This window comes from Rattus norvegicus, chromosome 4 (assembly GCF_021556685.1).
Source record: "Rattus norvegicus strain SHRSP/BbbUtx chromosome 4, alternate assembly SHRSP_T2T, whole genome shotgun sequence".
Lineage (NCBI taxonomy): Eukaryota > Metazoa > Chordata > Mammalia > Rodentia > Muridae > Rattus > Rattus norvegicus.
Genome location: NC_141537.1, coordinates 121,379,604 through 121,403,810, shown reverse-complemented (window position 1 = coordinate 121,403,810; position 24,207 = coordinate 121,379,604). Strand labels below are relative to the sequence as shown.

The 24,207-nt window shown below is 46.5% G+C and overlaps 1 protein-coding gene across 10 annotated transcripts in view; it reads left to right on the top strand.

Annotated features, from left to right (window-relative positions):
* The window catches only part of Cfap92 (cilia and flagella associated protein 92), a 53,755-nt gene extending 33,422 nt beyond the window's left edge, over positions 1–20,333 (top strand). For 5 of the 10 annotated variants that reach the window (XM_087655428.1, XM_087655429.1, XM_087655430.1 and 2 more), the window contains 7 exons: positions 1,129–2,033; positions 5,278–5,472; positions 9,377–9,674; positions 16,118–16,282; positions 17,105–17,311; positions 17,392–17,548; positions 20,020–20,333. In XM_087655428.1, the coding sequence (XP_087511554.1) occupies positions 1,129–2,033; positions 5,278–5,472; positions 9,377–9,674; positions 16,118–16,282; positions 17,105–17,311; positions 17,392–17,548; positions 20,020–20,195 (2,103 nt within the window). In that variant the 3' untranslated portion in view covers positions 20,196–20,333. 10 annotated transcript variants of the gene reach the window in all.
* Positions 20,334–24,207: the final 3,874 nt, after the last annotated feature.

Here is a 24,207-nt window from a genome sequence, read left to right as displayed (position 1 = left end):
AACACAAGGGAGAAAATGTCTCAAGTAGTAGGATGCTCAGCCTCTCTGAACACTTCCCATCTTTAAGCCTGGGAAGGAAGCGTCTAGATACAGCAAAGGGAATTTGTGGGGATGAGATATGAGTGGACCATGAAGTGGGTCCCAGACTTCCAGTCCTTTTCATCATCCCGCAGACTAAATCTGAAGAGTCGCCATCCAGGAGAGCGGTCATTCGTCAGGCACTGGCTCTCAGACAGAAAGGTGAAGCTCTCAGACCCTGACCGAGACTTCTCACTAAGGCTTTAGCCATCCTCTTCTCTTCTCTTTCTACCCAGGCTCTGGGTCTGGAGTACTGGAGCTGAGCTGGAGTTCTGGGGTAGGCACGGGCTTGCTTCTGAGTTGCTCTGCACATTTGCTACACGGCTTTGTGAGCACAGCTCCTTCCCCACTCTTCTTTCCACCTCTCCCTCTGAGCTCTCTCACATTCCCTTTCTCCTCGTGGGCTTGTTCTGGCTTTATTTGTCCACTTCCTTTTTGTGGAGCTCTAACCTACATAAGGTCCCAACTTTGACTCTTGCATTGCAGAAACAAAAGCCAAAGGAGTAAATGCCAGCCTGAAGCCATCTCTTCGCACTTCTCTTAAGCCGTAGCCTTTGTTCCGCTTGTGTTCTTTCAGGTCATAGCACCAGACATGTTTGCACCAAGGGAACCTCAGCCATCCCGAAGCCCCTCATAAGTCTGTCTGGCCACCGCAGCCTGTTTCACCACTTAGTCACAACCCCAGTAGGATTGCCTTCACTAAAATACTCTTCCCTTTGCCTTGCCTGTGGCCAGCATTAGGACTGGAATTAGAAGCAGAGGTTAAAAGAAGCATTCCACCTATGTCTCCAGGACACTTGTTGTTCAGGAAAGGGGAGGGAATCACTCGTCCTTGAGCCTGTGGCCTGTGTCTTGGGATCCTTGACTTGTTTGTGCACACAGCCTGAGTGCCGGTGGTGACCTCACAGCGTGTGTCTGATGAAGGAGGAGACTCAGGCTTCAGAACTTTGGGCAGTGAGTGTGCTCTGCCGGGCACACGGGTGGAGTCTGACCTGCTGTCCTGTCTGTGCATGCAAGTTGAGTGTGACGCGCTGTCTATTTCTCTTGCAGAGGCTGTGCAGCCCCGTGTACTGCAGATACCAGTTCCACAAGACTCCGGTTCACGAGACCAAGGGAGAGCCCCATGGAACTCACGTATTTTTTCACGACCTCAATGTCATCTTCCTTGGGGCCATGCACCCCAGTGACTTGAGGGAATACTTGGAGGGGCCCCCCATGGTAGTTGAAGTCCATGACAGGGACCGGAAGTCAGAGGAGTATTCCCGGAAGCCTACCCTGTTTGGAGAGGACCTTATAGATTCCTACTACAACCTCCAAGCTTTCATCTCTTCCAAAGACACAGAGAATAACCCTTTCGAGTCACAGAACAAGATCTGGGATCCTTATGGGGTTGCCAAAGTCAGTTTTGCTGACCTCCTCCTTGGTTATAAGTACTTGAACCTGATTGTCCCCATCCACAACTGTGAGCCAAAGTCTCCCAACTGGAGCCAGGATAGCAGGAGCAGGAGGACTATAGGACTGCAGGCTCCCACAGATGTCCAGCACAGCTCAGTTCCCATAGGCAACTACCTGGAGGCCAACTCTTTACTCAAGCTCCGAGTGGACGTCGCTGTGCCACTGAGTAGTAGTTGGTCCAGAGTTCCTGAGTTCAACCTAATGGGCACTCATTTTGGCCGCATCATTTTTGTGTTCAGCGCCAAGAAGCTGTCCCTCCTACAGAACCTGCTGCACGACATCACCGTGATCAATGCCAAAGCCCTGGAACTGGACAGTTATCCCCTCCAGAAAATCCAGCAAATCCTGTCAGCCTTCAAGGTGCGAGTGAAGATCCAAGAGCAGCAGAGCCTGGATGTGCTCACTGGTTTCCATCTGCTGGATGGGAAGATCCATCTTTTTATTCTAGAAGGCTTGGCAGACCATGGTTTGCGGAGGCTATGGGAGAGTTACCAGAGCAGGTAGGTAGACTCTAGCCCATTCAGGGGAAAGCATGGCTGTCTAGATACAGGGCAAATGGAGCAGCTCTTGCAAGGCCACGGCCAGGTTCAGTGTCCTTTAGACACGGACAACAGGCAGAACTGGCTGTTTTAGCTGGAAGGGGAAATGTGGGACTGAGCTAGTGAGATGGCTTAGTGGATATAAGTGCTCTGTAGAATCCTGGTGCCCCAAGTTAAGGCAACAGGACTCACAAAAGATGAATGGAAAGAACTGACTCTATAAAGTTGTCATCTGATCTCATGTATCTGCCATGCCATGGTGAAATACTACTACTACTACTACTACTACTACTACTACTACTACTACTACTAAAAGCAATTTTAAATGAAACAAAATTTAGGGTGATTTAGAACATAGTACAGAGAGAGGGCTCTGTGTACATTAGGTTTAACTTGTTTGAGGCACAGGCTCCCCCTTTAGTGGGAAGGCAGATTTCGGGGCCTCGGGCCTCATTTGGTAACAGCAAGAGGTCAGAAGATTTTTATCTGCCCAACAGGGGGTTGGACTACTGGGCCTGCCCTGATGCACTGACAAGCTGAGAGACTCCTGAGAGAAGCATGGCTTCTCTTCAGATGTGTACCCGAGACAACCAAAAATGTATATCCACACCAAAATCTGTAAAGGAACGTCTAGTACATTCAACAAGTGGAAACCAGCCAGGTGTGGTGGCGCACGTGTTTAGCCCCAGTACTTGGGAGGCAGAGGTAGGAGGATCTCTGTGAGTTGGAGGCCAGCCTGGTCTACAAAATGAGTCCTAAGACAGCCAGGACTGTTAGAGGAAGAAACCCTGTGCCCCCAAAACCAACCAACCAACCAACCCAAACCCCAAAACCCAGAAAACAAAACAAATAAAAAGTAGAAGTCAAGCGTCCTCAGCTGATCATCAATCAGTGTGTAACATGGTGGGACACGCAGTGACACATGTAATGTGGTCACAGAGCATGATCTGATGTCAAAAACCCAGACAGAGAAGCATAAACAAACAGGGAATCCACAGTAGACAAAAAGTTGGAGAAAAGAATCCTTTTCAACAAACGGCGTTTGCTTTCAAGCCATTCATTGAAAACAAATCCAGCTGATTAAAACCTATGTGGTTTTTTTTAAAAAGAATATTTGTATTAAGTTCATTTTATGTACATGAGTGTTTTACATGCATGTATGTGCACCTTGTGTGTGCAGTGCCATGGAGGACAGAAGAGGGCATTAGATCCCTTAGAACTGGAGTTACAGATGGTTCATGTGGGTGCTGGGAACCAAACCCTGGTACTCTGAACCACTGAGCTATCTTTCTAGCCTCTCTATGTATGTTCTAAACCTTTTTTTTGTTTTAAAATAATTATATATAAAGAAGAAACTCAAAAACGTTACCGAGTGCTCCTCTGTACCCCTTCCGAGCTTCCCTCCGATGTGATATCTAACCAGGGTTCTGACAGTGCCATGTGGACACGCTGCACGTGAAGTCTGTCACATATGAATCGTGCAGTTTCTATAATCAAGAATTATAGCAGAATTATTTGTGTCACCTCAAAGGTTTTTCTCCTGTTGCCATAGTAACCACGCCTGCCTTCCTTTACAGTTCTTAATTCCCAGCGACCACAAATTTAGTCCATCCTATAGTTTTATTATTTTGAAAATACTACGTTAAGTTTCAAGTGCCAAATAGTCTCTGATTGTTTACAGAAGCATAACTGACTTTCATAAGCTGACAAACCAACTCGTTGAGTGAAGGAGTTGGCTGTTTTGGTAGATTCTTTGGTGCCATCATGTAAGAGTGGTGACTTCTCCCACTCTTCAGTCTGCGTGCTTTTGCTTCCAGAAGTGCTGGGGAGGACTCGCAGTACTGTTTTCTGTGAGTGGTGGGTATAAGCAACTTCACCGTGCTTTGTCGATGCACAGAAGGTGTTTAATCTTTCTCTGTGGTGTCATGGGGAAGGCATGATCTCTTTGTTCTCTGTCAGCTTGAGGAGGCGTCTCTTTCTGTCTGAGGATTTCCAAAAGCTCTCCTTTACGTCATGGAGGAAAGGCAGTTGCAAGTAGAGGATAACTCCTCTTTTTAAATTGTGAACTTGGAAATAATTAAAGACTCACAAGTTGCAACAGTAGTAGTTACTCATTACCTCACTTCCCTGGTGGCAACATCTATATAACCTCCATGTTTAGGTTGGTCGGTAAAGCATAGCTAGTTAGACTAAGATGGTCTGAAATTTTTAAAAATCCTTTTCTGTGGGGGGTAGTGTAGAAAGAGAGCTAGAAAGTTTCACTTTGTAACCCAGGCTGTCCTGGAATTCAGGGGCTTAGGTTGTTTTAAAATCTGCATCAATTCCCCTGCCTCAGCTTTCTAAGACCTGGGATTGCAGATGTGAACCAACATGCTCATACTTTTAAGAATCTATTTCTGAGAAGCAAAAATATCAAAATTTTAGATGACAAGAGAACACACTCATGATACCACATTAGAGAAAAGTTGCTCTAGTAAGATATAAAGAGTCAGAGAATGATACAACTTTTGGCCTCATTCAAAGGAGTAATTTTTGCTCAATAAAATACCATATGGTTTTGAAAAATGAAAGCATCAAATTGAAAATATCTGCAACGTATGGAACAAAGTTGATGGCCTTGTCCGAATTAAAAATCAAAACAAAACAAAACAAAGCAACAGAAACCTGTGGTGGGCATGACATGCAGGTGGGCTGTGGTCCAGGGCTCAGGAGGGAGATAAAGAAGGGATAATGGCCAGGTTATCCTGGGCTGCCAGAGAGTCTGTAAATGAAAGTTCTATGAATCAGCAGGACAGCAATAAAACGTCTGAGTGGAAGCTTGGTGGATGACCCAAATACTTCACATAGGAGGAACCACAGTGTCCAAGGAGAGGTTTCTGAAGGAACAGGGTGGGCCCAGATCTCACCGGGCTTCACTTATAGGAGCATCACCTGGGACACTTACAGGTGCATTTAGGAACCCCGTCAGGTTGCTATTGCTAGAGTACCAAGGGTAATCCCTGACCTAGGGGGACAGAGGAACAGGAATGGGGACATCTGGCCTCAGTCACCATTGTTTTCAGGGTCCCCAAGCTAGGTCTACTCGGTGTATTTACTAACATTACATTCTGTACATTGCTTTTAAATAAAAAGAACCCCCTGCTGGACAGAGCAAAGCCACCAAGTGTTTTCAAGACTCATGGACAATGCTAATCCTCCTTTCCAGTGTCACTACCTCCAACCGTGCAGCCTGCAAGGTGCTCTATGACTCCAGGTTGCTCTTCCGCCACCGCCTCTACGCTGACCTGGAGACCGTCCTGTTCCACGTACATTTGTTCAGGCCCGTGTCCGTGCTCCTGCGGTACCCTGCACTCTATGTTCGCGGGGCTGTGTCACGCATGACCTTTCAGGCACTGTCCAGGTGAGTGGAGGCGGGGCAGGAGGCACAACACTTTATCTGGAGGTTGGGTGGGCAATAGGGACAGCAGACAAGAATGCCCTGTACTCCTAGGCTCCAGGAGAAACAGATGCGGGTTCTCCTGAAACCTCTCAAAGCATGTTAGCTTAAAGGGGACTGGCCATGAGGACGAGCAACTCTGCCTAGTCTGCTCCCGTGGGGAACATTCTAGAAGGATCTGAGGAGGAAGCAGCTGTATAATTTCTAGTGAGAACTGGGGATACAGACTGCACCGCCAGCCTCAGCCTTTCGTTTGACCCAGCATTTCCCTTCACTTCTGCCCTAAGGCCAGTGGTACAGGCCCTCTCATTGCTAAGAAAGCCTGTTGCCAAACAGCCAGCTCTCGCCGTGTCCTCTTTGCTATGCCCTGCCTATCAGCCTGGCCTTTGTACCAGGAGTCCTGAGGGGTTCACCGTCCCTCTGCAGACCAGCCTTGACTGAGGGGTGCTGGAACCTTGAGGCCCTAGTTCACATGGAGCTGGGCATACGGCACCAGGAATGCAAAGGTGCTTCACGGGCGCTCCATGTGCATCCCTTGGAGCACGAGAGAGCAGCGGGGCATCTGGGGAGGCAGGAAAGAGGGACCTTGGCGAGCCACTGGACATTATTACCCTGAGTCATGAGAGTCATGCCTCTTCCAAGCATGGGGTAGGCTGTAATTCCTATCTTCCTATTTTTAGGAAACATTGACTGCAGCTAGTGTTGTTGAATTGGTGAAGCAGAAGGAGAATAAGGAGCTAAGGGAGCACAAGTCCAGGAGGAAGAGAAACAAGGAAAGGAGAGCTCAGGGCGAAGGCTTTCCCTTACTTCTCGATTTCTTCTTACAGTTTGGGAAGGGCTTGGGATGGGTGTTAGAGGCAAAGGCTAGCTAGACCTTCCATTTTGGTAGATGATGCGAGAGAGTTGGGAGTTGGGGAATCTGTATTGGGGGAACCAGAACTCCCAATATACTTTTTGAATTAGGTGCTTGTGATGGTTATTTTTTTTTTTTTTGAGACAGGGTTTCTTTGTGTAGTCCTGGAATTCTCTGTATAGACCAGGCTGACTTAGCACTCATAGAGATCCTCTTGTCCCTGCCTTCTAAGTGCTGGGACTAAAGGTATTTGGCACGTGGTGATTGATCTTAATTACCAATTTGATGGCATTTAGAATCACCATGGAAACACACTCCTGGGTGTGCCTATTAAGGTACTTCCAGATAAGGTTATCTGATCAGGGAAGAGACATCCTGAATGCGGCCTGTACCACCTCATGGACTGGGGTCTTGGACTGAATAGGGAGGAGGAAGTGGCTGAGTACCAGCATTTTAAATTCTTGACTTCCTGACGGTGGACATGATGTGGCCACATCGTCGCCAGGATGGACTTTATCCCCTTGAAGTGTAAACAGAGCAAGACTTTCTCCCTTAAATTTATTCTTGTCAGGGGTTGACCACGGCAGAGGGAAAAGTAAGTAATACGGACCATGGGTTCTGAGACGTGAGCCTGTTGCTATGGTAAGTGTGAAGGTATGGTTCACATATCCCTGTAACTGGTTCAAGAGAAGAGTGTGGAAGAACTTGGAGCTGGGGTCTAGAGAACCATAGAATGCCATAGCAGACATTAGTTAGCCAATCGACTGGGAATTCAGAAAGTCCAGAAAGCTGAGAGAAATGCCAGCTGTCGAGGTTTCAGACAGAAACAAGGGATCTAATGACCATTTGTATTCTACATAGGTAAAGAATCTGGTGGCATTGTGGCAATGTCCTGACAACCTGAGTGAGGTTGAATAAAAGAGCGATAGGCTACTTTGTTTGGGAGAAGAAAACCCAAGATGGGTTAGCATTCGGGTGCTGTCATAGTCACTGCTTTCTGCTCTGATTCAGGTCAACATTGAGAAGGGGGCGGGGAGAGCAACAAGTGGGACAGAAAGATGAAAATGTGCTTTGGTCTGGGAAAGGAATTCATTTTAAATGGCAGGCAGGGTGGCTGAGAAAACAGCTCTGATTTTTAAAGATTAGTCTCATTACAGAGAAACCCTGTGCTCAATAGGAAAGATACCCAGAGGGCCAGTCCCACCCTGTGGAAGGTCCATCTTGTGGAAATGTAGAGTCATTTGGAGGATGAGGTCCAAATCTAAGAACACCAGAGAAGGGCAGAGGGTAGTGTTGCCTACCAGGGTCAGCAAAAAGGGACCGATATAATTGTGGTCCAAGTGCACCAGGCTCCATCTTGAGCTAGCAGAACTTGGTCGAATTGATCACATGGACTCCTTGCAGGCATTGAAAATGCAAGAGTAATGGAGCCGTGGAGACTTGTACGAAGATTTGTGAAGGCCAGTGAGGCCAGGCAATGTGTGGCAGGGGTGGAGTGCCTGCAAGGAGTTCCTGAAAGGCCACTACATGAAGCTATAAAGGTCAAGACTAAGTTGCAGTGGAGATCTTGGGATGTAGGAGAGGTCAAGACCACAGGAAATCAGCTCAGAAAGACGGGTGCAGAGTGGACTCTATCCAGGAACTCTAAGCTGCTTGAGTGCTGCTGGAGGTAGAGGTGGAAGGTTTGGAGCCCAGGTGATTCTGTCACGAGTTCCAGATGCTGGATACGGAGCTTCGGGACTTGACCTTTGTCCTATTGGGCTTGGGCTTGCTTTGGTCTGGTCCCATTCTTTTGGGATGGGAATACGATTTTGTGTCATTATATACTTGAATCATGCAACTTTTTTGTTGTTTGTTTTTTAAGGTGCTCACAGTTAAGGGATTGCCTCAAGACTCAGAAAAGGCTTTGGACTTTGGGCTTTTGAATAATTCTAGGACTGATAAACACTATGGGGACCTTTAAAGTTGGATTAAACAAATGCATTTTAGACAATGAGACAAAAATACGACTTTAAGGTCAAGGGTGGAATGTTATCATTTCTAGGTGATGCCTTTAGCAGTCAAGTTTATGAAGGTTGGACTTGTGATGGATAATTTTGATTCTCAATGTAATGGTATTAGAATCATCAAAGAAACACCTTTCAGTGTGCTTTTGAGGGTCTTCCCAGAAAGAATTCACTGAGCAAAGATTTGCCCCAAATGTGGGTGCTACCACCCCTTAGGTTGGGGTCATGGACTGAGTAAAAAGAGAGAAAGCTTTTGCCAGAGTTCATTTCTTTCTGTTTCCTGCCTGTGGATGCAGTGTAACCAGCTACCCTATGCTTCGACTGTCCATGCCTTCTCAGTCATAAGGGACTGCATCCTCTCCAACTGAAAGCCAAAATGAACCTTCTGCTTTCAAGTTGCTTCTGGTTAGGTATTTGACAACAGCAACAAGAAAAGTGACCAATGTACTACTACAGCCCCAGTCATTGTCTTTTCTTTGTTTCTGACAGTTGAGGAAAGAGTCCACTAATTCAGAAATATACCTTACCTCAGATTCAGGAAACAGTAGGGGTAGTGAGTAGCACCCAGAAGTTCCCAGATGCTATCAGTGTGGATCCTGGGTTCTCTGCAGGCCGGCCTAGGTGTGGTTCATTGCTACCCCTGGGGTTCAGGAGATAGCACTGCCACTCAGGCCTCAAGCTCTGTGCTGGAAAGAGCTGTGATTGCATTGTCCTCTCTACTGCAGGAGGACTCTGACATCTACCTGCTGAAGGTCAGCCAGCATATTGGGGTGGTTCCCTAGTGGGGTGTGATGTTGAGGAAGACCATGAATAAAAGTCACAGTCAGAAAAACACTCAGTGCCATATTGTGGGCAGCCCCTAATTTTAGCTTGAGGCATATGTCAGGAGTCCTAGCCAATTAAACCGGCTCTGACCCGGTACCACTAGTCAAGCTGACCTTTCACTTCTGCTGTGAAGTGAGGGTGTTTATACAGGTAAGGCTGAGCAGCTGGCTGTTCTTCACTTCAGGATCCATGACATCTGCCACAGCAGCACCAAGCTCAAGGACGTGATTTCTCGAGATCTGCTGCCCTCCTCCTGCATGATTAAAGACCTGAGCCAAGAGTTTGGGGTTCCCATTTCTCAGGAAGAGCTCATAGATGGACAGGTGTTGCCAGTATCACCCCAGCTCAATGACAACGAGGAGGACGTCCAACATCAGACTTCTAATCTCCCACTGGAGATCCAAGTCCACCAGGATAAGTACCTGCAATGGCGGAACAACATGCTTCTGAAGAACCAAGTCCATAGGGATTCCGTTGTTCAGGTGGGTGTTCTCTCTCTCCCTCCTTGCTGGGCAGTAGTACAGGAGGCAAGGCTGAATTATGCCAGGTCATTTGCTTCCAGTCCCACTTATCTTAGCCGTCCTTGGATATGAGAGAGTGAACTTAGGCAGAGAACACTTACCACAGGACCAGTGTTTCTTTTAGAACTGTTATGGGTATAATGTCTTGCTTGAGCTGCTAAGGCCATGGGTATCATAAGTTGTTTAAGCAGCATAGAAGTAAACTATGTAAAGTAATATAATATATAATACATATTTTTAATACACATGTAATACCATATGATATACAATATACAGTTGATATATAAATACATATAGTATATAATGTATTATGGATAATAGATATATGTAATAAATACAATAAATAAATAGTAATAAAGCATATAACATAAAGTAGGAGAAATCATGAAGAGGAGACAATAGAAGACAGATACGCTGGTGAGGTGATGGAAGGTCAGTGATGTGTGGCCTGGATGGCCACAGATATTGTCTTACCCAAGCTAGCCCCAGCGCCTTGGAAGTGCAAACATCTCAAGTGTGACTTGACTGTCTGCTATGACCTCTCTGCGAGGCCCTCTCCACCCTCTTCTTCATGTTCCACCTCCAGTCTGGAGACTCCTGCTGTGCATCTTTCATTGTTTACTTCTGGTGGCCATTTCTTCGGCAATTTAAAGGCATTCTAACTATATGCCAATACGTTTTCTGCCGAAACGGTGCCGTTCTTCTTAGGATTGTACACTTAGGGTTAGAATGCTGACTCCATGGCCTAGATCATATATTGTTTTTCAAAATAGTAGTTAAGTCAATATATGTATGTAGCCGGTCTTTGCTACTTTGAAGGCTCTTCTTTTCCCCACCCTCTATCCCCACCCCTGGTTTCATCCCCTAACACTCGATAGGAGAGACAAGGGGAGAGGGGAGAGGAATTAGGAAAACCCCTGAGCTGATTTCTTTCCTTTTGCTTCTTTGACCATGACTACTAGCAAACCACAACCAACCTCCCGAAATGAACGACTCCCCCACCCCCTTCCTTGACGCTCGGGAATGTAGCATTTATATACTTTCTGAAAAGTTCCCAGAGTTCCAAACATCCCACAACTGCAGAAACCATCTGCAGCTGGCAAAACCACGCCCCTGTTCGAGAACGAGGCAGATCATAGTCAGCCACTGCAGCCAGTTCAAACCGTCCCGTAGCTCCACACCTGGGATTAAAAGGAAAGCACATTCCTGTCATATTTCTGTGTTTTATAAAAAGAAACTAAAATTCCAAAATTATCACTTCATATTCACCCTTATCACAGAGACCCACCTCTCTCCGTCTCTGAAGTGCTGGGATGAAAGGCACGCACCACCATACTTGGCTCTCTTTCTCTCTTTCACTTCACTTGATCTTAGCCAAAAGGCCGAGAAGCGATCTCTCTCTTTCACTTAAAAACCTCTCTCAATGGCATTTTGAGCAGGAGTCGTTTTAAATTTAGTATATTTCCATATTTTTCTCATTTCTTCAGGAATCTTTTCCTACTCCAAGATTATGAATCTATTTTCTTCTTTGAAACGTTTGTTTGTTTTGAGGTTGGGGTGCCCCAGAATCTTGTACCTGGAGGGCAAGCATTCTACCACTGGAGTGCGTTCACGATCTGGGTCCAAATATTATCATATTTTAACTCAAATGGATCTGGACATTTTCTTTCTTTGAGACAGGGTCTCTTGCTATACAATTCTCACTGACTTACATACAACTCACTGTTTAGGTCAGACTGGCACTGAAGTTTTGGGCAATACTCCTACCTCTGCCTATTGGATGATGGACGGCAGGGCTGAGCCGCCACACCCAGTTGGGGTTTATCACCGTATGAGGGTGGAATCTACTTCCGTTTCCCCCTTGTGGGTGATTTGTTGCATTCTTAGTCTGTATTTACCCTCAGAGATTGCTCTGTCAAATCAGTTAGACCAGGTTGCCTAGGATCAGGTCTGTTTATGGTGGTTGGGGTCACCAACGAAATCACCTCTGTACCATTATTGTTCTCCTCAAAAAGGCAGCAACCTGCTGTCTTGGTTTCCATATTATATGTTTACTTCTGATTGTATTTTTACAGTATTTGGGTTTAACTTCTTGTTCTTTTTTCTGAGTGCAGGTGGAAATATAGATGACTGGTGTATTATAAAGCCATCTTTATATAATTTGGTTAAAAACAAACTATGGGCATGAAGCACTTCTCATGAGTTTTTTGCATTAATTTATATATATATATATATACACATATATATATATATATAGTGTGTGTGTGTGTGTGTGTGTGTGTGTGTGTGTGTGTGTGTGAATGTGAATGTGCTTTGCATAGCACCTGTATGGAGGTCAGAGGACAAAGTTTTGGAGTTGATTTTGTTCTCATACCATGTGGATTCCAAGGATTCAACTCAGGTCATTATGTTGAACCATGTTGCCAGCTCTGCTCCACTAGTTTTATAAAACTTATAAAATCTATTGTTATTATTTTATTTGTATGTGGGGGTTGGAGTAAAGGGGAGATAGAGAAGAGAGAGGAGAGGAGAGGAGAGGAGAGGAGAGGAGAGGAGAGGAGAGGGAGGAGAGGAGAGAGAGGAGAGGAGAGGAGAGAGAACACCATGAGTGGGTATGGGTGCTTGTAGAGACCAGAATGGTCATCAGATCTCTTGATGCTGGAGTTCCAAGAGGCTGGATGCTGAAACCAGACTCAGGTCCTCTGGAAGAGAAGCCATCTCTCTAGCCCTGAACATGGACATTTAATTTCTATTTTTTATTTTTATTTCATGTGTATGTGTTTTGCCTGCACGTATGTCTGTGCACTGTGGCCTGGCCCCTGTGGAGGCCAGAAGAGGGCACTGGATCTTCTGGAATTGGAGATGGTTGTGTGGGTGCCGGAAACCAAACCCAAGGCCTCTGGAAGAACAGCAAATTCTCTTGACCTCAAAGCCATCTCTCCAGGCTTTTTTTTTTTTTTTTTTGTAAATTTTGTAAATATTTTTGTAAATTCTGTTTCTCACATACTCTGACTTTGGGTTCTACCTTAATCGCATTGACATCGGTGAGTAAATTTTGTGTCGTTTTACTGTTGAGAAGTCACAGCTCAGCCTCATGAAATGCTTCGGGAGATGCTCCAGTGTTTGTGGAAACAACGTGTGCCCCACCGTTACTCAGCAGCTGTGCACGTCTGGTATGCCAGCCTGGTGATCTGTCAGGCTCGCTGTATCCTGTTTGTTTTTTCCCCAAAGCAGAGTCATAGTTTATTAAAATCGATTTTTAACATAGATTTAAGCAGGGGCTGTTACTAAGTACTATGGAAAGAATGGGACACAGCCAAGTGCTGATAAAGGCATTTCAAGACAGTCACCTAGTTATTATTATTATTGTCTTATATTTTTTACTTTTATTTTGGTTTTTCAAGATAGGGTTTCTCTGTGTAATTCTGACTGTCCTAGAACTCACCTGATAGACCAGGCTGGACTTAAACTCAGAGACTGGCTTTCCTCTGCCTCCTGGGTGCTGGAATTGAAGAAGTGTACACCATGCCCAGCATTTTTGTTATTTTTTTTTCAGTGCTAAAAGTTGAAGTCAGGGCAGCATACGTGCTAGGCAATTGCTCTGTGGCTGAGCCATGCTTCCCGTTAGTCTTTGAAATCTGTTTGTTTTTCTCAGTTAGTTACTAGGAAAAGTCTTAATAAAATCAACTATGATTATTAGTTTACATTTTTGTTAGGTGTCTCTTTTGGCTTTTTAAAAACATACAAATACATTTAAACATATACAAATATAAAAATAGGATTTTATATTATTGTTGTCCTACCTATAGGACCCCTTTTATTTTTAGAAGTATACATTAAATAAAATCTACAAATCTGGGCGGGGGTGGGGGGTATGTTTCCTGGGATGGGTATGTATGTGCCTACACAAACTGAATGCACCCTTTGCCTGGACCTGATAATCTAAAGTCTCCCCGACCCCCAGGTTCTTTGAGCCAGGGTTTCTCTTTGTAGTCCTGGCTGTCCTAGAATTCTCTTTAGAACGGACTGCCCATCTGTGCCTCCTGAGTGCTGGAACTTAGAGGCATGTGCCATCGTCGCCTGACTAGACTGGAGTTGTTTTTTTTTTTTTTAAACATGTATTTTGTTCACTGTGCTTCTGCTGTGGAATGTGATGTCAGTATGACATGACTTCTTTTACAGATGGCCTGCTGTTTCCCTCTGAAATGTTTAAAAAATTTATTTTGGCTTTGCTTTTGTATGACTTTTCAGGGGAAACCACAAACATTTATTAACACAGATAAGGTACCAATGACAGATCAGAGAAACAAGTCTGTAGGTCTAACTTGATGGACCAGGGAGTTTGTTGGAGTTCCTACAGGGCATGGATGGCTGCTGCATTACTGGCAGATCCACCCAAGCATGGGTGAGGACTCACAGAAAGCTGCATTCTTGCAGCTCCCTGCACTGCCTGTGGACCACTGGACCAGCCAGCCTTTCCTCCCTACACTTGCTGCTGTTTAAATAACCTGGGTCCTTTGAATGTACAAAAATTCTGACCTTGTTAAGTTTCTCCTACTCCATTAGGGGATGCTTCAATTCTGAGGGGGTGCCTGCACCCCAGTCTTTGCTCTCTTTAATTTTACTGAGAATGGTCTGGGGTTTCTATCATCTTTCAGACCTGCATTATTTCCCTCAAGATGTATCACTTCTCCTCTCTGTTGGAAACTGTGCTATTTGGATGTTGCTACTTCTGTGTCTCCTCTGTACTCCAGTTCTTACACATATTCCTTGTATTCAGACTGCCTGCTGGGAATCCATCACAGGCTGATTTTCCGGCACATTCATTCAGAAGCTGTGAATTTCACACACTCAAATTTTAAATATTTATATACCTCGTGTTTTTCTTTATATTTGTTTTTGTTTCATATATTTTTGGTATCTGGACTTGCTTCCTTTAATATATATTTTTTTGTATCTACCTAAACCATGTCTCCCAAGTTTTACCTCCAGATGATCAGTGCGGATTGTTTTCTCTTACCTCACGTGTTTCTCAGGCTACTTTGGTTATGACTCAAATTCTTCTCTCACATCTCAGAATACCTGGTACCCAGAGCACCTGGTGACCTACTTGATATCTTACACCAGGTGGCTCTTTTGATCCAAGTTTTGACTTTAATGTAATGGAAATAGCATGGGAGGAGGGACCACCTCAAGGTCAGGGCTGGAAGAGCAGGGAATTGAGGAACACAGGTTAAACCTTCTAAGGATGGGGGGAACATAGAAAAATAATGAAATGTTCTTACTTATGTCCATGTGGGCTATGGCCAGATCCAGTGACACATCTAGCTAGTCTTGGTGCGCACTGACTTGTTTAAAGCCATGGCAGCCACATCTTGTCTGCATGGGTGCTTTCCTTGTGCGTGAATAACAGTTGTAGCCCTTCTTCTGACTGTATTGAGGTCCTCCTTGGGACTCTAGCCAAGTCATTTGCCTATGTTAGGTAACCATCTGGACCTTAAGCGCTTGTTTGAGCAGAAGGTGGTTATTTTTCCAAATTCAGTAGGGAAATGACAGGCAAGGTGAGAATGTGGTATGGGCCCTTCTGTGCCATCTCCCCCTTCCCGGCTCCGCCCACATTCTCCTGCCCTTTATCTTTCATTTCCATTGCTCAGGCAATCTTCATCTCTTTCTTCTACCTCTCTCTCTTTTTTTATCTCCCACTGTTCCTAGCGATTGAAGCCAGGTCCTTGCTCATTCTAGGCAATGGCTCTCCCGCTGTGCTGCCACACCCACACCTTGTTTGTGTTTGTGTTTTAGATGGGTTCTCTTTGTGTAGCTCAGCAGGCTTCAAACACACGATCCTCCTGCCTGGGCCTTTCAGATGCTGACTTTACTGTGTACATACCAGGTTCGAGTTATTTTATTTGTAATTCCCTAGGAAACTCTCAAGTAAAGCCACCTTATTTCTTCAGCGTCCTTTCTGAAGAGGGGATAGCCCTCATTTCCTTACCCAGATTTCTGGGGAATCCCCTTGCTCCTGACATAACCTGTGAAACACAGTGCTTAGTCAGCCATGGCTAATAATACCCATCCCTGGGGCCTTAGGACATAGGGCCCCTTTCTGAATCATGAAAATGCCTTAGACCTCTGAACATTTGAACTGTACATTTTTATCTTTTCTACTTAGGCGAATGTAGGAATAGTGGCTCCATGTGTGATGTAGTTGGTGTCCTTGGGAAGTCTCAAGATTTTACCCCTCCAAATTCCACTTTGGACAGTGACATGTTGGACTAGAGGGCCTTTTGTCATGGCTGTGTGACTGTGTGATCAGTTTCTGCACCCTGGCTCTGAGTCAGAGAACATTTTCTGCACACGAGAAGGGTCTGGTATGGGTAACAACTGGTCTCTCTCTCTCTCTTCAGAAAAATATCACAGAAGCCTACCAGTTCACTAAGCAGTCTCAAAAGTCAATGAAGAGGATAATTAGAATTGCCATTCCTGAGAACAAAACCGTCCACAACTACAGCACCCAGACCATGAATTCCACAGAGCTTGCCAAGAAGCAAATGCTTCAAGAGATGGCCAAGGTGAGTGACAGGGCAGCTGGCTAACACTCTGTCTTACCGTTCTGTTGTTATGAAGAGACACCATCACCAAGGCCACTCTTATAAGAAAGCATTTAATTGGGAACTGAGAGTTGGTCTGTGATCATTATGGTGGGAAGCAGAGAGAGAGGTGTGGTGCTGGAGCAGAAGGTGGGAGCTTTACCTCCTTCTCTCCAGGTACCAATAGAAAGAGGAGAAAGAAGGAAAGAGGCAGGGGGCTGGTGTGTGCTTCTGAAACCTCCTAGTCCACCTCCCATTGGCACATGTCCTCCAACAAGGCCACATCTCCTAATTCTTCTCAAACAGTTCCGTTCCTTGACAACTAAGCATTCAAATACATGAGCCCACGGGCGGGGGGCCGCTCTCATTCAAACCACCACACACTTAAGTTCTTCTTTCTCTGACCAAGGGTGGGTGAAGTCAACCATTTAGGGACATTGGACAAAGGATCAGGTGATGGGAGAAGAGCCAGAGGTGCTCAGCACATGCTTAGACACTCATGGCTGAAAACAATCCAGAAGCTGGTCCTCTGGGGAGCATTGTGTTGCTATGGAGACAGCTGTCGACCATAAGAAAAAACATTTAGGCTTTTAGCACCCACCACATGTAGAAAATGGGTTTCTCTGTCAAAGGAGGCAACGATGTGACTATCACGGGTCTGCCTTAAGCATTTAGTTAGAGCACCTAGTGTCAGGACCGTGTGTCTGTATGTCCTCAGGTGTTTCTGATCCGTGCTTGGAAGCTTGATTGTTCCTAAGCCCTATCTAATGCTATTCTTACAAGACGTTGCCTCCTCACTTCTAGGAGCCAAGGAAGAGATTCACGTATTCACAGAATTACCTCTCGGCTATGGTGGATCTTCAGGACCCAAAGGAAGAGGAGAAGAAAGCCCAGAAGAAGTCCCGCCAGGCCTGGCTCACAGCCGGTGGGTTCCAAGTATGGGGTCTTCAGAGCGCCATTGGAAGCCACCAGCAGGATCTTAGACTGCCACCCATCAGAGAGCTAAATGAGGTCTTCGGGGAGGAGCAGGGCCTCAAGTCGGGGTGCTTGGGAATGTCCTTCCCCGTCACTGACTTGACGTTCTCATTTAGGAGTGGCAAGAAAGCGCTCTGTTTGCTAATGTGTTGAAGCCTGTGTTGGATCGGGAGAGGTGGGGCTGGAGCCAGCGCCACAAGGATTTTGACCTGTACAAGAAGCCGCCACTTGACTTTCAGTTGCCTTCTCTTCTGGCTCCAAAGCGTGCATCTGGTAAGATAATATTTCTGAGCCGAGTCTGGAGGAACTGCTGGCAGGCTGAGCTCTGGCCCACTGGGCGTCTCTAGCACTCTGTGCTGGTTTTGCATTTGTAGTCATACTTTCCAAGTTAGGAAACCAGGATTCAGAATGGATCTGGTAGATGTAGGGCAGAGACTCAGGATACCTGGGCTGTAGGTCTGAATGTGGGATGCTGATTGGATGCTTTTGGACGAATCTCGTTGGGCCTGATTTCTTGGCTATAAAACGGGACATTAGAAGGTATATTAGTGGCTTGTGAAGTTTCAACATTGTGACATGGGACTGGCCTCTGGACCCCTGGCAAGTTCAGAGCAGAGACCTGGGACCTTGTGGGAGACTTCTAACTCCATTTTAGTTCTAGATGGAACTACTGGAATTACTGGGGGAAAGTGAATAGTATCAGAGGCATAGGTCTTAACCAGTCTCCCAAGTCCTTTTCTCTTCCCTTACACAGTCTGTTCATGGAGAACATCTATTTTTTTCTCTAAAAGAAGTTGAAACCTTGTGTTGAGGGAGAGCATATACATTTATCAAACAGTGAGATTTGCCAGAAAAAAAAGTTCGAGAATGCTAGATCCAGTTAACAAAGGGATCTCTCTTCTGGGCTCCTGAGGGACCTGGCTACAGTGGAATAGTTTCCCAAACAGGAAGCAGTGATAACCTGGCTGACAGGTGCTCTCTTCCCAAGTGTGGATGCTGCTTCTGCACCTCCTGGCAGGCCTTTTTTTTTTTCTGAGACGGGAGAGAACCTGTGTGCTGCTGCTCCAGTTCTGAGTGAGGGGTACTGTAGGCTCTGGTGAGTGAGCAGCATGCAGCTCAGAAGACCAGGCTTGCCTCTGGGGCCCCTTCAGCGGAACCTCCCTCGAATGTTTGCCTGTAAAGACAAGAAAGAAGTTCAGACAAGCGCTTACCACTCCCATCAAGTTCAAGAAATGCAGAGGAGAACCAAACTCGAGTCTAAGCCTCTGAAATCCAGAGGGATGAATGGACAGCAGGTGCAACTGCCCTACAGGCCAACACATCCCACAGGGCTGCAGGAAACAGGGTTTAATGGCTCTTCCTAAGCTTCCCGCATGTAGAGTAGTGTTCTATGTAGCCTCTTTGACCTGGTACTTTAAAGGTATGTAGTCCACTCGTGCGAAGTTCCCCGTTTGTTAATTTGTTAACCCCCCTAGCCGACTAATTAATCTCTGTAACGTTAATTTCCAAGTCACAGCCCTGGCAAGATGCTTGGGACAGCCTAGCTCTCACAGACCCAACCTCCCATCTGTCTATTTCAAGAATCTGAGCTAAACAGAAAAAAAGTCTGATCTCCTTTGCTCTCGAGAGCTCGAAAACCAGACAGAGGCTTGTCTGCCAGAAAATGCGTATTAGGACCCTGCATGCACTGCACAGCAGCAGAGAAGAGCCCGCCGGTGCAGCCCCGCTGTGTCTTCTGCACTCAGCACCTGCCAGTGCAGCCCTGCTGTGTCTTCTGCATCTACTGGTGCAGCCCTACTGTGTCTTCTGCACCTGGCACCTGCCAGTGCAGCCCCACTGTGTCTTCTACATCTACTGGTGCAGCCCTACTGTGTCTTCTGCACCTGGTGAGGCCAATGAGGAGCCTTATATGGGAATGCATACACATAGCCACAGTTCAAGGTGGTGCCATTCTCTCATGACTGGGAGGCACGCTGAGAGCATTAGGGCTGGGGGAGGGTACCACTGCTTGCTTCCAGGACCTCATTTCACACAGTGAGAAATCAACAGAGGATCACACATGAAAAGCTGGTTTAGAGGGGTAATAGGACCAGAACGTGAAGGCTAAAAGGGACAGAGATTTTGATATTTTATACTCTTGCTGATTAGTGCTTCTGACATCTGCTGTAAGTGCATTTCATAACTACTGCTGATTGTGTGAACCAGTAGAAATGGCTGCTCACACCTCAGTCTCCTGGGAGCTTTAGAAATGACAGCATGAGCCTCAGTTTCCACTCTGGTACCATCTGAATTGGTGCAGCCTCACACAGCAGACAGCAGCAATTGAATGCTCTGTTCAGGATCTGTGGTCTCCATAGTCGCAGGGCCTCAGCTCAAACCTAGCTGTGGCTTCTTAAGGAAGGAGAAAGCCCCTCAGCACATGCAGGTGAGAGATGGTCTTCCTAATGACTCCAAGCTCTACATTTTTTTTTTCTATTTTAAGTCAGGGTCTCAAGTAGTTTAGGCTGGCCTTGAACTCACAGTGGAGCTGAGGCTGACTTTGTACACATGATTCTCATGCCTCTACCTCTCAAGTGCTGGGATTAGCCTGTTGTCTGATCTGGGAGGCTATGTGAATGGCTTGCTACACAATAGGTGTTGAGTGACGACATTGCTTCCTAGACAGGATGAGGAGCACACAGGCAAGCAATGGGTAAGGGTGCTTGGTTCATGGGCTCACCACTCACCCACTTGTCTTTTCTCAGGTGGTAGGCGAAAGGCAGACATCCGGTCTTCTGAACAACGTTGGCGCAGTCAAGTCACACCAAGGCCACCTAGTCTCCATGGCAGTATCTCTATGCAACCCCATGACTTATTCTCTCTCAGTGACCCATCGTCCTGTACTAAACACTCTGTCTCACCTAACCTCCACGTCTCATGAATCTTCAACAGGACTATACCACTCAAATCCCACCTTCCACGGCCACTGGTTTCATTAGTAGTATAATGAAGGGGCTTAGCTCAGTGCCCATAACCCTGATACAAATGCACGATTGTTCCAAGAGTAAGTTGTTCTGTGTGTCTGGCCTGTTTTGTTTTTAATATGGGGGCCTGTGGGACTCACCTGGTGATTATGATTCCAGAGTCTAGTGTGAGTGGAGCAGCTGTCACGTGCCAGCTATCCTACAGGTGGACGAGAAGGTTAGTCACCGTAACTCCTGCTGGTTCTCAGTGGTCTGGAGCAGATGCTCAGAGTGGACCCCTGCTACCGCCATGACTCTGTCAGAACTGCACCTCTGCTGTCTCAGTCACACTTTGCTCTTCAGCAACTGAGAACCATGATGACTCTCCCTCCCTTAGTGTTGTGGGAGTCTGGTGTCAGTTGTTCTGTCAATGCAACACCAAGACCTAGAAATTTGTCTAAAACCCTAGGCCAGCATTCACTTGGCCCAATGCTGCTTTTAGCAACAAGAGCTCCATAGAGTAGCCCCATGCGCGTCTAACCCTAGCTGGGCAGCTCCTCTTTATTTCAGGGAGTTTCTTTCTACCTGGAGACTCCAGAAGGAGACTATAGACCCCTCAACATGCAGCTACTACAGGCCAGCTGCCCCAGCCCATGGCGACCACAGTTTCTGGCCACGAAGGTGGAGAGTAGGCACAAAATAATCCCATGGTTGCTGGCTGCGAAGAGATGGTGGACCCAGGCCAGCAGGGCACACTCATCTTCCAAAACTAAATAGCACCTTAACAGTTTGACCAAATTAATACACGGTCACCTCTAGCCTGCTCACTCTGCCCTCACAGGGCAGAAAACAGTTACTTAGTACCTCTTCCAACCATACCCTACTTGACCCACTTGACAGAGCCAGGGCTTTCCAGGTAGACAGGGAGGAGTTGGAATCGGGCATTGGAGTGCTCAATGTCCCTGGAGAAGCCTAGAGGCTAGTGGTATCCCTTTGCAATAGAAATACGAGAAGGGAATCCAGACATGTGGTATACAAACACCAAGGTTGCCACTCATTCCCAAGTCAGCTTAGTAGTCTCGAAGCCTCTAGGCAATGATTTTATCACTCACTATGCCTCCTTCAGGCTCTCTGCAGGAAGTTCACAGTGTTGCGACTGAAGGACTGGCAACGTGGAGCTCTGTGTTCACCTATGTTGGACATGTGGGCTCCTTCTGTATGGCACAGTTCTCTCAGCCTATCAGGGAGCAACCAGCCATATGGATTATAAGATGTGTGTGTGTGTGTGTGTGTGTGTGTGTGTGCACTTCCACAATATGTTGTGTGTGTGTGTGTGTGTGTGTGTGTGTGTGTGTAGGCCTTCCACTATATGGTATGTGTGTGTAGGCCTTCCACTATATGGTATGTGTGTGTGTGTGTGTGTGTGTGTAGGCCTTCCACTATATGTTATGTGTGTGTAGGCCTTCCACTATATGGTATGTGTGTGTGTGTGTGTGTGTGTGTGTGTGTGTGTGTAGGCCTTCCACTATATGTTATGTGTGTGTAGGCCTTCCACTATATGGTATGTGTATGTGTAGGCCTCCATTATATGGTGTGTGTGTGTGTGTGTGTGTGTGTACACACACACACACACGTGCGCAGACCTTCCACTGAGGAAATAGCCATGGGCCAAACCTAGAGCATGAGGAGATCTGTCATTCTTGATTAGCTGTGCAGCTCAACCTCTCACTGAGTGCTGCATACTCCATGACTACTTCTGAATGAGTCTACCTTGCTTCCAGTCCCTGCCTCCAACAGGAGTGACCAAGTCATTTCATGCTCAGCATCAACTATGGCTTCCAGAAGTCCTGTGTCAGCAGAGCTCTTCCCCAGGCTGCTTGCTTTCCTAACTGCCCCGTCTACCTTTTGAATCCCTGTTCTTACTCTGTTCTACTAAATGAGCCAGTCCACAAGCAGGACAGACTGACAAACCCAGTAAAAGTTTCTTACTCTGTATTGACCTAGTGCTACCCACTGCATGCAGTCTGCCACCCACCAACTGCCTGTTATGGTTATGGGAAATGTTTACGTTACGGATTAAGGTCTGAGTCGTGGACAGGGTCAGGGATAAGAATGAGGGATTAGAGTTCGTGTCCTAGTTAGAGTTTTTGTCAGTGTAACACAAGCAGGATCATTGAGGAAGAGGGAATTCCAATGGAGAAAATAAGGAAGTCTACGGGGCATTTTCTTGATTAATGATTGCTGTGGGAGGGCCCCACCCACTGGGAGTGGTGTCACCCCTGGGCAACTGGTCCTTGGTTGTATAAGAAAGCAGGCTTAGCAAGCCATGAAGAATAAGCTAGAAAGCAACATTCTTTTGGTCTCTGCATCGGTTCCTGCCTCCATGTTCCTGCCTGGAGTTCTTGCCCTGACTTCCCTTCATGATGGAGTACAAATGCAAGCCCATGTTAATTTTGGTTTCTTGGCTCTGTATAGAATTTCATGGGAGTTTTGATTAGGAAGAGGGACAAAGAGCTCCAGTGACCCTCAAGTCTGTCTTCGGCCTCCTAAAGTAAGGTTAAGGTTTAAAGAGGGGGGCAGCGTTAGAATATCTGAGCCATCTCTGGCTAAGGTGTGGCCCTGCCCATTACTGCCAAGTCTCTAGTTGCTTCAGCAAGATGTTCTGACAAGTTGATAGGTCTGTGAAATCTCTCTGGGGGAAACGTCTCTCATTTTGATAGGTCTGGCTTTTGGCTTTTCATCCAGCATGGGATCACTGAGGAAAATTCTAGTCTCTTAGGGCCCACTGCTCTGAGAGTCAAAACGAGGGTCACAATGACTTTTTAACTTCATTTCTGCCAGACTGGTGACAAGGTGGTCTCTTGGGGGAAGAGATGACCTTGTTGCCCCATGGAGGCATTAGGTGATCAGACTCCAGCCCCATGACAGGATGACCTCCTTCCGCAGAGTCATGCTGTGCAGGCCTCAATATGGAAGAGAAACCCTGAAGGCCTTGCAGAGTCTGTTCTCAGTCACAAGAAAGGAAAAGATCTTAACAGAGCAGTGCCAGACTCTGGGCCAGGCTTCTTCCAAAGAGAAAGTTCCCTGTGGCTGGAAGCCCTGAGCTTAGCAACTGACTTCTCCATAGAAAAGACCACCTCTGCCCTCCTCCTCCGCCCGAAGGTTTGTGCCAACTCCCCAACTCCAAATAGACTGCTTCCCCCAATCCAGGCTTCCACCAAAGGGAAAGAGGCCCGCTACAGATCCCAGCCAGAGAACAGGCCTCCTCTACAGAGAAGGAAGATCCTCCGGCCCCATGGGCCACGTGCCTAAGGCAGGCTTCTGCCTTTGAGAAGAGAAGACTCAATTGAGCATGGGGCTCTTGCACAGGAGAGTTAATGACCCTCGAGGCTGAACCCTAAAAGTCTAAATCCAGACATACTCCTTGGGGTAGGGAGGACAATCCTATCATTAAAGCCTAATTTAGCTGAAGCCGTTTCCTTATGGAAGGAAAGGAGAAGAAACACATACACACACCATACTCCACTGGGAAAAGAACATCCTCCTGTTGAAGTCACAGGGCCACCAGGCCAGCACTGTGGCTATTTAAACACTCAGGCCAGGGCTGGTGAGATGCCTCAGTGGGTTAAGAGCACTCACTGGCTGCTTCTTCCAGAAGTCCTGAGTTCAATTCCCAGCAACCACACGGTGGCTTACAACCATCTATAATGGGAATCTGATACCCTCTTCTGGCATGGGAAAGCATACAGAGCACTCACATATGAAATAAAACAAACAAAAAAGATGTAAACACTCAGGCTTAGACCTCATAACTATTATAGTTCCACCCCCACACCCCTGCGCAGAGATGCACGCATTGCCTTTCGGGATTGGTAGTTTTTCCTATGATGACTGCATCCCGGAAAGGAGCGGAAGGGAGTTGTTAGAGACTACAAGACCCAGAGTTCCATGAGTCTTGTGTGAGGAAGCGCTGGAAGATTGTGGGTGTGA